The following is a 13348-nucleotide window of genomic DNA, read 5'->3' on the forward strand; positions in this document are numbered from 1 at the left end:
ACTCCAATTGCTTGCAAGCCCATTAAATTTAAAAGCCCTCGGTATATGCATTTCTTCAAGAAACAATTTTATTTATATATATATAAACAACAACTACACGTAAACTAAACTAAACAAAAGATATATAAGGAGTTTGGTGGTTATAACATACCATCTACAAAAACCTTGGATTGATGCTTCTCTTGGTACCCATTATTGACAACCTCAGCGATTGTTTTAACCTTTGCTTGTTCGAAGTTGAAACACCAAGCTCTGTGTGTGGTTTTTTCTTCTCTCTCACTCTCCCATGCCTACCTTGTTCTCCCAAAAGAAAGAAAGAAAGGAAGAATGAAGGACTGCTTATAGTAGTGCTAGTGTATTACCCGGGCCATGCACGGGAATGTTACCAAAAACTAAAATTTCTTATAACTCTTGCCGAAGAGAACTTTTTTCCTATCTCCCTTTAGAGAGAATCCAAAAATGAAACAAAAGAGAATTTACTTTACACAAGATACCCAAATTATATTCAGTTAGTTAGATTCTCTCATGATAAAACATGATCCTAAGATTCTAATCATATGACCTCAGTGAGGAACACAAGTTCACTACTCTTGCTCCCCACTTAGTATCAACTTGTCAAGCATGTCAATAAAAATCCATAATTTCAATTGATCAATTCAAACAATTTCTTCAATAAAAAAAAAAGTAAAGAGGAGGATAAATTAATTATCATAGGGAGAACATGAGCAGCTGAGATGTCATCAGTTGATGCAAAATGGGAAGCAATCAAGTTAACTCTGCGCCTCACCAATTCACTCCCCATATTTTTTTTTTTGGCACTAAACCAAGATGAAGATGAATATGAAGTTTATGACACTGGATCTGAAGATGAATAAGAATATAAGCAGTGAGAACCCAATCATTGAGCACTGTGGAAGATTTTTTGGTTGAGCAAAGGAACATGTGGGTCCCATTGAATCTAAATATCTTTGAAACTTGAAGGTGTAAAGAGTTAAAGATGCCACATGGTCCTCACCACTAACCTAAATTATCAACTTAGTAGAATAGAATAAGAATAGTGATGTTCTTTTATATATGTTTTAAATTATAAATTCTATAACTATAAAAAAAATATAAGTACTTTCTCTTATTAACAATTCTACAATTAAACAAATGAAATTACTTAATATATAAAAAGGGAATATTTGCATATTGCAAAATGTACAATTTAATTATTTATTTCTTTTACTACATAATTTTTACAATATAATGTAACTAAAAATGCAAAGTAGAGTTATCTTGACATTGTTCAAAGCTGAAAGCATTAGCTTTAGCTGCAAAATGCAAAAATCAGAATTCAGAAATATGAACAATGAATTTGACGTTCATATGATTTGAGGTGCCGTCTTCAACAAACATAACGACATTCAATCCAACAAAAAAGCTTGATCTCACCGACCCAGATTGGATCTCTCTCTCTCTCTCTCCCTCTCAATCTTCCTTAGGTCAGTTTCATTCTTTGTTTCCCGCCAAATGTTCATTTCAGTAACTAATTCATCGTGGGTCTTTTCTTATTGTTATGGAATTGGGATGGATGATGATTTCTATATACAAACAAAAGATATATTAATAAAAAAAAATAGTTTTTGATCCCAAAGTTGGACTAAATCCCCATAATGGTCCTCCAGATTCAGTCCGTGCACTGATTTAGCTCCTAAGATTCCAATTGCACTATTTATATCCTTCTGATTGCGATCCGGGCAACATAATAGTCCTTCAGTGAATTTCCGGCGTAACTCAGCGGCGGCCTTGCTTATGTGGCATAACTACTACCACGTTAGAGCCATGAGTGTACAGATGACGTGGATTGTAATGTAAAATTTCCCCATGTAGCCCCTCTCTTCATGTTTAAACCCTAAAACTTCGTTGGCCTCCCCTCAATGTGGGTTCTCTACATGACATACTTGAAAATCAAATTCTTGTTATTTATTCAGGATGTTGAAGAAGGTTTTGGATTCAGAGTTACTGCTGAAGTAGCAATTGACATCCTTGTAAAGTCTTATGGATCATCTGAGATTAAAAACCAAGTTAATAATGTAGTGGCAACAATAACTGAAAGTGTAAGTTCATGTTACATTCCTTACCAAACTTTTCAAAACCTATATCTCTATGACAAATATGAAAAACTAACCTTTGCATACCTACAGAATTCAGGAGCAGTTGGGAAGAAGAGGGTCAACGCCACATTCCTCACTCAGTGCCTCGTTCTTATGAGAAGATCTTCGCTGCGATTGTTTCGTGACTTGAGCAATTACTGGCTGCTTCTTGTTGTCTTTATTGCAGTAGCTATTAGCATGGGTTCCATGTTCTATAACATTGGCTCAAGTAATGGATCAATTCAAGTAAGTAAACTATGAAAAGCAATTAACATTATGACTTGTAATGCACAAGGTTAAGAAGTTAATATAATATCTTCATGCATGGTTCAGGGAAGAGGGTCTCTGCTTACTTTTTTGATATCAACTCTGGCTTTCATGGCTCTTATTGGTGGATTCGCTCCATTAATGGAGGAAATGAGGGTAAGATTGCTATGCTCCATTATTGGTGGATTCGCTCCATCAACTCTGTACTTTCTCAGCACTTCCATATATGCTAATGATTTGTCTAATTCCTGGAGGAATAATATATTACCTCTCAGGGCTGCAGAGAGGTTTAGAACACTTTGTGTACTTTGCTTCTGTTCTGTTTGCCATTGTGCTTTGGGTTGAGAGCCTCATGATGGTTGTGGGGAGTATGTTTCCCAATTTCGTAACCGGCATGAGCATTACCTGCGGAATTCAAGGACTAACCATCTTAACTGGTGGATTCTACAGGCTGCCAAACAATCTTCGAAAACCATTTTGGAAATACCCCTTTTACTACCTTTCTTTCCTTAAGTATGCTTTCCAAGGATCTTTCAAGAATGAATTTGAAGGCTTAAAATTTTCCATGGAACAAGGTGGAAGTGCAAAAACCATTATTAGTGGTAGAGACATTTTGACAAACACATGGCAGGTGGAAATGGGGCATTCCAAGTGGGTTGATCTTGCCATCATGTTTGGGATGATTCTTGTTTTTAGGATTGTGTATTTGGCTATTACAAAAAGCAAGGAGAAGTTGAAACCTCTTGCTGCTTCCATTAACAATCACCCAACAAAAGGTGGAAATGGCATTGTGCTTCTTCTCCGTCTCTCCGTCGACGATGACCGGTTGGAACTTCCTGCAACATGGCTCCCAGTTCCTCTCATGGGGGACAGCTATTGGTGTACACAACAGATGCAGAAGGAGACGTTGATGGAGAGAACCACATTGAGGGGAGGCCAATGAAGTTTTAGGGTTTAAACATGAAGACAGGGGCTACATTGGGGAATTTTACAACACAATCCAGGTCATCTGTACACTCATGGCTCCAACGTGGCAGTGGCTGTGCCACATAAGCAAAGCCGTCGCTGAGTCACGCCGGAAATTCACCGAAGGACCATTATGTTGCCCGGATCGCAATCTGGAAGACATAAATAGTGCAATTGGAATCTTAGGGGTTAAATCGGTGCACGGGCTGAATCTGGGGGACCATTATGGGGATTTAGTCCCCAAAGTTTGCATTTTAGCTCGAATGGGTCCTTGTATCTTTGTTTTCAAGACGAATACATAATGGTCCCAATGATTGAAGAAAATAACCACCATAATTTGTATTTAGCTTCTCTTTCTCTCTGACACACACATTCCGTATTTTGTTATTGTTATTTTCATTGCATTGTCTAACATTGCATAATTAGCATAAACTAATTTCGATAAAAAAAATTTGAAGAATTGGTCTTTCCTAGTAGTTTCTAAACAATCAATGTTTGTATCATTATTGCTTCATTTAGATGAATAGGGAAGATGTACCTATCTGCTATGAATATTTAGCTTAATCTATCTGCAAAATGGTGGTGGCTATCAAGGAGCAATTGTTTCTTTTGGTTTTTAAAAATATCTTGGCTTATTGTTCTAAGATGTAATGACAATCAATGTTTAATTTGTTTATTCTTTGATTACTGATCAATGATTTTAAGTCCATCATGCAGGCGTACTTTGATGAATTTGATTATGAAACCAGGTCCTGTGCTAGAAAGGCAGCTTGTGCGCTGGCTTTGTTATGCACCCAAGTGAGGTTAAGTAGTTGGTTTTGGTCAAAGAGTATGCTGGATTTGTTGTGGAGTATATAAATGGCAATAATTTGACATACAGAAGGAAATGGTACAGAGTGAATTGGATTCTGACAAGGGCAACTTTGCTAGGATCACTGGTGGTAACAGTGGAAGAGTAGGTTCTGTCTTTGGTAGAGAGCCTTCATTTTCACGCTGGTGTGATGCGGACGAAGAAGTCCATTTCAATTGGGAATTAGGAAATGCAAGGAATGATCTTGTGGACGAAGACCCTCGTTTTGAATTATCATTTCATCAGGAGCTACAAAGAGGACCTTTAGAAAGGGAGAGACTGTTTCACCTAAAGTTTCAGCATAGCATTTTGTATGGTGCTAGTTACATGGATGAAGATTCAATTCATCGGAGAGTAAATGGATCTGAGAAGCATGTGCCTTTTGATATTGAGAACAGGCCTACAGGGGGACTGACCCATGTTGACTCCTCCATGTCCTTGGAAGATCATGGATCATTGGCAAAAAGCTCCCGCAATCCTATTTCTATGGGATATATTTTAAAGACGTTTGTTTTCATTCTTATTTGGTACACATTCAGTCTATGTTTGACCCTGTAAGTTTCTTCTTGATACATATAGTCATCACATGCATAGATACACTATGTAAGGTTATTTACGATTCGCATTTTCTTGTTTTTCTACTAATTTGGACAGGTACAATAAAACTCTATTAGGAGCTGATATGGGGAAGTTCCCGGCTCTTATATGATGAATACTTTCCACTTCATGATGCAAGGTGTCCTATCAAGGATTATTACCTGGTGCTGGTCTCATAAATTTCAAACTGTTGTCATGTCTTGGAGGGATTACTTTTTGAAAGGTAGCCTTTGAACTCTGCTATCTCATTATTGCTATTGTTCTCTGCTCACTTGGTTATGCTCCTTTGGATATTCCATATTGAAACTTCTAGATACATTTTTTTTATCATTAAGTTTGTGTTATTGACTGTTATAGTTCATTGCTCTTTGTGGTAGTTGTTATTCTGACTTTTCTATCAACTAATGCCACAGATGGACTTTGCCTTTCACAGTTGTGCCGACTGCTCTTGGAACAGCATTGGATGTTAACCTGAGCAATGCATCTTTAATTTCCATCTCTGTCGCAATGTTAGGTGATATTTCTGTTCTTCTCTATGTAACCTGAGGGAAATATTTGTTTAAATTCTTTTGTAATGTCACGTCTCATTTCACTACATCGCCCTCTATTTTGTAGAAGATACTATTTTTCTTCCCTAACTTCATTGTCCTTTCCACTTGCAGTGTAAGTCTGGGGCTCCAATTTTTTTGCTTTTGCATTCGGGTAATTTTCTCTTTTCCCCATATGTCATCTGTGTGCGTATTCAAGTATAAACAAGTCAATTGTTTCAATTCATGTTTTCGCCATTGAATTGTCAAATATTTGTTGGAAGGTTGGAGGCACCAAGCTATAAACTATCTGGCATCGTTGTAGTCATCTCTATCGGCATATTACTAACAGGCACGTTCAGTCTAAGAGCTCCTCGTTATAATTTACATTTATTTGCACTTACAAAATCATAACATCTGACCCAGTATAGCTGCCAACAGGCATTAACAAAGATTAGCTGAATATGGATGCTAATTAACAGTTCCATGGTTCCATCATATCGTTCCATGTTGAATATGCGATTTCTTTAAACATCTTAATTTTTTATGTGAAATAGCTTCTGGAGAGGAGTTGATCTACATTGTTAATTTACTTCATTTGCTTTTCCATGATATTTTGGAATGTTTATCAGAATTTAGAATGGCCCCTATGTCTTTGTGTGCTCTTGGAAGTTCCTAGTCCATTCTGAATTTTGGTTTTTCCAGTTAATACCTCAACATTGTTTAGCAAACTATTGAACAGTGAACCAGTTAAAGATTTCAACGGATATTGGGTTTTAATTATTTTTTACTGTCATGGTGAATGTTTCTCAGTTCTATATAGTATCACGATTACAAGTTCTCTTGATTTTAAATTTTCAATTGAAGCTTGCCCAGCGAACTTTTCAAGCATTAGGAAAACGTGCCACATTGAGAATTCACACACATACCCATCTTATTTCTGTGCATTGCAGTTGCAAAAGAGACAGAATTTCAGTTATGGGGGTTTATACTTGTTATGCTTGCTGCTATTATGTCTGGGTTCCACTGGTGTATGACCCAGATCCTTTTGCAGGTATGATATTTGCATTTTTTTCCTTTTGCTTAAAAAGTCTGTATAAAATACAAGTGAGCACTTGCAGAACCACATTAAAGTTTCATTATTTTTCTTTGTGCCCTTTGTAACTAGTATTCTTACCTTGTTTTGTTGCCGCGGAACCTAATTTTCATTCTTGTTGTGCATGTGGACTCAAAAACCAAATTGAAGAAAGAAACCTATGGTAAGTTCCCTGTATAACTCCACATGAATCATTAGGCACATCTTCATTCACAATAGATTTTTTACAATATATTTGATAAACTTTATTGGTTAAAATAATCTTTTGCTTATTTATTTCTTGTTGGTTTCAGTCAATCGACCCATAAATTTAATATAACTTAGTGCCTTTTGTTTTTTTGGTTCCTGTATAAATTGATAGCAGAATCTTTGTGCCTTTACTGAAAACGCAGATGTACTTTAAAAAAAAGGTAGATGTGTACTTTATACCTAAGATATCATAAATATCCTAAGCATGAGAGATCATATGATTGTTAGAAAACTAAAGCAGATGTTTAAGTGATCATTGTACACCATTTGTAGTTGTAGATAGCAATAAATTAGTTTACATAGGTCACTACTCTCTCCATTATTTATTCATTTCATATGTTGAACTAAATCCTCCATACTCCATAGTATATTTAGGAGATGAAGGCAAATATATATAGACCTTAATGAATAGGCTTAAAATCTCAACCAGGATTGATATCTAGGAGATAGGTAATGGCAAGGATAGTTTCATAAAATGAATCAAAAGATATTTTCGATGTTAGAATCTTAGATGTAAGTAGTGTCCTTTATCCCTTACTTTACTAATACAAATTTTGAAAGTTCTATTATAGTCTAGCAAAGCCTTTATGTGCATTTTCAAATGTTTCAGGTCTAAAAGATCCACTTACTCTTATGAGCTATGTAGCACCAGTAATGGCAGTGGCAACTGCACTTCTCTCTCTTGCATTAGATCCATGGCATGAACTCCATAACAACAAATACTTTGATGATTCAAGGCATATTACTCAAAGTTTCTTCCTGATGATTTTGGGGGGCTTTCTTGCCTTTTACATGGTAATGCTATTCCCTTCAAGATTCATTTGTGCTCTGATCTAACACAACTAGCTTCTTATTGACTTTTTTGAGATAGGCTTTGTTAGAAATAAGGAGAATATCTTGTAATATCTCTATCATATTTCATCATATCAAATCCTATGTCCTAGGATTAGCTGAGATATCTACTTATTTCATGATCATTTCCTTAATTCTTACATAACTAGGATTAGGATTTCACTTCGTTATAAATAGAGATAGTATTCCTCTCTTGTAAACACATCATGTTCTATCAGAATAATACGTCCATATGGTTTAATAATCTTTCTTCTTCTCTTTTCTTTCTCTTCTACTTAAAACTTACAGTCTCAACAGGAAACCATATGATATTTTTTCTTGTTCCAGGTGTTAACCGAATATTTTTTGGTCTCAGTAACCAGTGCAGTCACAGTCCCAATAGCAGGGGTAGTCAAGGAGGCTGTCACAATATTGGTATGAACTACGCTTCGATATTGTTCTTATCTTTTGATATGAATATCCAGTGATCCCTCTTAATCTTTTATGTTTATTACCAGATCCTTTCGGTATTATTCTGTCAAGATTACATTGCTTCAATATATGAATTAATTTAGTACTATATTTTTTATAACTGTTGCATGTTATGTTCGAATAGGATAGAGGTTTCTTAGTGTTGCGGTTGCTTATTGTAGATTTACTTGCACTTTCTGGTTATATGCTGTTTATGTGTAGGTTGCGGTATTGTACTTTCATGATAAATTTACATGGGTGAAAGGACTCGGTCTCTGCACTATTCTGTTTGGTGTCAGTTTATTCAAACTGGTACAAGTAAGTCATCAGCAAACTTGTCTTCCAAAATTCTTTTTCCTTTAATTTTATTATGCTTATTTATATGTTTTTTCGATCTATTTTTCTATTTTAGATATCTGAAGCTTCAGAAGGGCCATTTTGGTGAAGGTGAGGTGGCAGTGCTTCACACAACAGATTCTTCTGGCAAATATGTTATTCTTGAGGAGATGGATGAGCAGGATATCTGAAACCTTCATAGCAACATCTTCAAAGTAAGTCCCTCAGTTGGACTGTTGTTAAGTGATGCATGAAGCTATAATAACTTATCTACAGATATATAAAAATTGACGTTCCCTTTTTAATCATAAGATCATTAGTGCTTGTCTTGCTCATCTCAGGGCTTGAATGTTGATGTTATCAACTACTACTGCTAATATGGCACTCATTAATACTTTCTGTCAGTGGAGAAATGTAGGGCTGCACATGGATCGGATAATATCCGCATATCCGCGGTAATTATCCGCATCCGATCCGAATTTTGCGGATATTATCCGATCCGCAGAGTCATCGGATCGGATCGGGTCTGATCCGCACTATGGTCGGATCGGATTGCGGATTCGGCAGTGATATCCGCGGATCCGATCCGCAAATCCGCATATCCGCACATCACATATAAATAGCATAGTTTAAGAAAGTAAACCCTAATGTTATATGAATTTTAGTGTGTTATTTTATGAATTTTATGATATTTTGTTTTTAATCTTTTATGTTGTACTTCAACTTAGAATAATTAAACTTAAATCTTGTGTTATTATTTTATTTTTGTTATTCAAGAGAACTATTATTGATAATATTTTATGAGTAAATAGACTTAAACAGATAAAAAAATAAATTTTCTGGATATTTTTTTGTAAAAACAGCCAAATAGAATTTTAAAATAGTTTCTTTTGAATTATGCGGATATACCCGATATCCGATCCGCAAGTATGCGGATCGGATCGGATCAGATCCAGCCTAAAAAATTGCGGATATCGTATCCGATCCGATCCTATGAGTGCAGTGCGGATCGGATAGAATTTTAAGCTATATCCGATCCGATCCGATCCGTGTGCAGCCCTAGAGAAATGTACTACTTTTATTGTGCACATTTCTTGTACACCTTTCTTTTATGATATAAAAGTCGAATTTTTTATCTTCTCTCACTTTTTATCGATGGCGTTTATTTGGTATATAAGAGAAGTGTATACAGAGTAGTGCATATAATATCTCTCAATTGCTATATTTGTGTAGCTCCTACGACTCGCCTGCTGACCGACTTCATCTCATGTTTTCAACAGTTACCTCTTGATGCTTCCATTGGATTTGTGATGTGAAGGTGCTTTCCAAGTTTATCAAACCGGAGGAAACAAATCACCCGGCGATGATCAACATTTAAGCCCAATCATTCATCACTTCCATTTTAAAATTTTGTAATTGAATATCTTGTATTCTGTTAGTGTTTCATCGGTAGAACAAATTTTGGTATTCTTGACTTGAGTTGTCAAGATATATTTTGTAGATTAACGCAGCAGGGTGTAGTAGATCAAAGGTTCATTTTTGTTTTAATGTATCGAGTTACATGTTACTAATTTTTTGTTCTTATGTAATAAATGTAACTCTTTGATTTTGTTTATTCTTACCTGATGTTTCATCTAATTCTGAGTCATGTTCAATCTTATAAAAGGGGAAGTATAGATTCTGAAAATAACTGAGTGGCATCAACGCTTCTCTAAGTCGTCCCGTTCCATACTACATGGTATATACAGATTAGCGTGAAGATCTATCTTAATCAGCTCATGAAATTTCATAAACTATGCATGAAAAAGTGTAGTTTGGACACACCAAATAAACCTTTTAAATTTGAGTAAGAAATTCTCATATTCTACAGTTTATATCTTAATATAATGATGCAGAAGAAAAGAAATTCATAATCATAACCTTCTTCATATGCATAACCTTTTTTCTTCATATGTGCAACTGATACAAGAATAATCGAATGTATATACATGTAAGTAGAACAACACCACCTCAACCTTGTGAACATTGAACCGTTACGTTCTAAAATTAAGAAGTTCATTACTTGCACGTATAACATTGTAGTTTGGAGCTTACAATCACCATCTCCCCGCAATTTTCTTACTACCAGAAAGTAAAAAGATTCTCCATTGCCAATCAAAATTAAGTAGTTCATTAATTGCACGTATAACATTGTAGTTTGGAGCTTACAATCACCATCTCCCCGCAATTTTCTTACTACCGGAAAGTAAAAAGATTCTCCATTGCCAATCAAGCACGCATTCAATCTTTTAACAGGGAAGATTATCGTCATGATTGATCTCATATAGATAAAAAATTACAGACGGATACATAAGAATAAACAATGTTATTCAACCAACTTAACACACAATCACTTGGTTATTATTCTCATCAAACTCATTGTGCTATTTTACAAATGTCTTCATATTCCACTGCTTTGAGTACCCTGCCATCATAGGCACCTTTCTTTATCTGCACCTTTGCACAAAAATGATCCGTATCCACCCCCAAAAGTTTCGCAGTTGATCCACGATATGCACCATTGACAATTTTTACACGGCCCCCAACTTGTGGAATCACAGTTTCAAGCTCTTCCTGATCGACTCTCAGCACATGCTTGCTTTGAAGCATTTCAATTTCCCCAACATATTTGTCAATCACCTTTCTCACCACACCCTTTTGCTTGTAGTACCCCTTCTCTGCCAAGGCCTTGCTCATAAACTTAACAATAATTCCCTCATGCAATCAATAGTCCTTCCTGTTGATTTTCTCCTTTTTCTTCTCCTCTTCCCTAATCAATTCTTCCAAGGTTGACTTTCCTCCACCGCCACTCTCTTTTCTCTTCAAACTATTTCCCAGATTCCTTCCCTCGAATTTATCTTCCTCATCCTCATCAAACACAGCCTTCTTCGATGACTCATGTTTCTCTTTGATCACAGGCTTAGCCGATGCCCCAAGAGAAAATCCTATCTTAACTCCATCTTCCACATTTAGTTCCCTCGGAGCCTCGACCCTTGAAGCCTGATCAGCCTCAGTAGTATCTTACCGTTGCATCAATTGCTCAGCTTTTTCGATCTGTTTCATAATCTCCTTCTCTTGCTTCTCTTCCTCCACCATATCTGCCTTGATCCTCTTATTCTTCATCCTCTCCTTGAAAAGGGTCTCAGAATCTCTATCTATATATGTAATGAACCAACCCTTAGGTGTTTCCTCGACTTTACACTTCCCCGTTCGACCCAAGTACTTCACAAACTCTGTAAGAGTTGCCCACTGAGTGGAGTTCATATGAACATGATGCCTGTCATTGATGTACTCATTATAAACCACGGTGGCAGCAATGCGGCTGAACCGATGGCTGCGCTTCATGTGCTCAAGGAAATATGTCTCAAACTCCTCGGAATAACCCTCGATTATCTGATGTGGGTTTTGGCCAAAAATCTGCATCTGGCGCTGGTGGCTTTCACTCATGCAGTGGCATTTGAACCCATTCTCGTCTCGGCATTGCTTCTGGCACATCTGGCAGTACCACCTAAGCTTCTGCAGCCCTTTTGCCATGATTCGATTGGCGATGGCTTTCCGTGTAAGAAATTCATTTTTCCCCATCGATTATCCGGTTCAAATGTTTCAGACAAAAAAAACTAAAAACTAAAAACAAACAAAAGAAACCCTAATTCAGTGGTTGTCTTCAGATTACAAACATAACAGAGAAATTGAATAATTCGCAATTAGAGTCACATTATAACGGTTGCATTCAAAGAAATATAAAATCTCTAATCCATAGCAATCATAGGGAATTAGAGATATATAAGATTGAGAGAGAGAGAGAGAGAGAGAGAGAGAGAGAGAGAGATTCTAAGAACAAACCTGAGAAGGGGGCTTCGAGATGACTTTGATGGCGGTGGCTGGGGGGGCCGAGGATTTGGTTGTGGCGGCGATTGGTGGCGGAGCTCGCGACGGAAAGGGCGGAGGCTGGAACCTGGAAGCTAGATTGGCTACGCGGTCTGTGGATCGTTACTTTTCGTCGTTGATGTCGTGGGTCTGGGCCACTGGGCCTGTTTAATATAAACAACAAGGAGAAGTATAGGAAAAGGATTTATAAACAACTAGCGGGTACTTGTTGACAGGGATGGCAACGGGTAGAGGAGGATAGGGTTTGAACCCAATCCTAACCCTATCTAGTATCCACGACTCAACCCTATCCTATCTGCGGGCTGAAAAATATCCAAACACAACAAAATGAAGAATAGAGCAGTAAAAAAAAAGAGTGAACAGAGCAAAGAGCAGTGAGCAGAAAACCAGAAAAAGAGGGCATGAAAAAAAAATAAAAAAAATCGAAGAACAGAAAGTAGTGAGCAGGCAGTGCTGACCTTCGGCGACCAAACTAAGACGACGGCGCGAGTAGAGGGCAGACGAGGACGACGACGAGCAGAAGACAGGCGAAGACGACGAACACCCAGAGTACAGACGAAGACGGTGAGTGAGATGAAGACGAAGCTGTTCGGCGAAGGGGCTAGGGCTTAGTGTGCCAAGGCTTCCATGGTTCGAAGAGGAGAAAGTGAAGGACTGAAGGCTGCTTTTTTCTTTATTTCAACCCTAAACATACAAGATACAACGATACCGTTTATTTGTTTGACCGAAGGTTGCTCTTGCTTTTGAATTGATCTCTCCTTTTTTTTTGTAAATTTTTGATAAATTTAATAGGTAAAGTTTACAAATTTATAAATTTGGTTTCAGTAGTTAGAGCCTTTTCACATACTTAAGGTCCTTGGTTTATTTCCTATATATAATATTTTTAAACATATATAATACATATTATGCAGGTGCGGGTAGGGTTAAGACTCAACCCGCACTCTACCCGCTCCGCACTTAACCCTGTCCGCAGCGAATCGGATTGGCAACCCTATCCACAGCGAATCAGATTGGTAACCCTATCCGACCGGGTTGGGTTGGATTGGGTACCCGCGGATAGGATCCATGTTGCGAGGCCTACTTGTTGAGCCGTTTT

The 13348-nt window shown here is 37.1% G+C and overlaps 4 protein-coding genes across 7 annotated transcripts in view; 2 read left to right on the plus strand and 2 right to left on the minus strand.

Annotated features, from left to right (window-relative positions):
• The window catches only part of LOC107609191, a 9537-nt gene extending 8665 nt beyond the window's left edge, over window positions 1–872 (minus strand). The window contains exon 1 of one of the 4 annotated variants that reach the window (XM_016311055.2): window positions 710–872. In XM_016311055.2, the coding sequence (XP_016166541.2) occupies window positions 710–802 (93 nt within the window). In that variant the 5' untranslated portion in view covers window positions 803–872. Of the gene's footprint in view, window positions 1–151; window positions 175–709 lie in introns of those variants that run through there. The other 3 variants (XM_016311056.2, XM_021106953.1, XM_021106954.1) reach the window with 3 other exon arrangements.
• Window positions 1252–9946, plus strand: LOC107606553 (probable sugar phosphate/phosphate translocator At1g06470). Its single transcript, XM_021106955.1, is given in 17 exon segments — window positions 1252–1484; window positions 1974–2099; window positions 2187–2381; window positions 2469–4772; window positions 4873–4916; window positions 4919–5038; window positions 5249–5340; window positions 5478–5515; window positions 5615–5694; window positions 6296–6396; window positions 6589–6601; window positions 7298–7482; window positions 7867–7953; window positions 8212–8295; window positions 8297–8307; window positions 8402–8540; window positions 9606–9946. Coding segments are annotated over 13 exon segments (1488 nt in total). The 5' UTR covers window positions 1252–1484; window positions 1974–2099; window positions 2187–2381; window positions 2469–4254; the 3' UTR covers window positions 8517–8540; window positions 9606–9946.
• On the plus strand, window positions 1837–3345 carry LOC110264614 (ABC transporter G family member 11-like). The gene is made up of 5 exons (XM_021106731.1): window positions 1837–1848; window positions 1974–2099; window positions 2187–2364; window positions 2469–2558; window positions 2678–3345. The coding sequence occupies exons 1-5, from the start codon at window positions 1837–1839 to the stop codon at window positions 3343–3345; spliced, it is 1074 nt and encodes a 357-aa protein (XP_020962390.1).
• LOC107609890 (KIN17-like protein) lies at window positions 10473–13004 on the minus strand. Its single transcript, XM_016311945.2, is given in 3 exon segments — window positions 10473–11988; window positions 12208–12554; window positions 12711–13004. A coding segment is annotated over 1 exon segment (1206 nt). The 5' UTR covers window positions 11947–11988; window positions 12208–12554; window positions 12711–13004; the 3' UTR covers window positions 10473–10740.

This window comes from Arachis ipaensis, chromosome B07 (genome assembly GCF_000816755.2).
Source record: "Arachis ipaensis cultivar K30076 chromosome B07, Araip1.1, whole genome shotgun sequence".
NCBI lineage: Eukaryota > Viridiplantae > Streptophyta > Magnoliopsida > Fabales > Fabaceae > Arachis > Arachis ipaensis.

Bases quoted from the DNA above. Each gene is read 5' to 3' on its own strand.
- LOC110264614 (XM_021106731.1), top strand. The intron at 2,100-2,186 runs GTAAGTTCATGT...GCATACCTACAG, and splicing joins TGGCAACAATAACTGAAAGT to AATTCAGGAGCAGTTGGGAA. The intron at 2,365-2,468 runs GTAATGGATCAA...TGCATGGTTCAG, and splicing joins GTTCTATAACATTGGCTCAA to GGAAGAGGGTCTCTGCTTAC.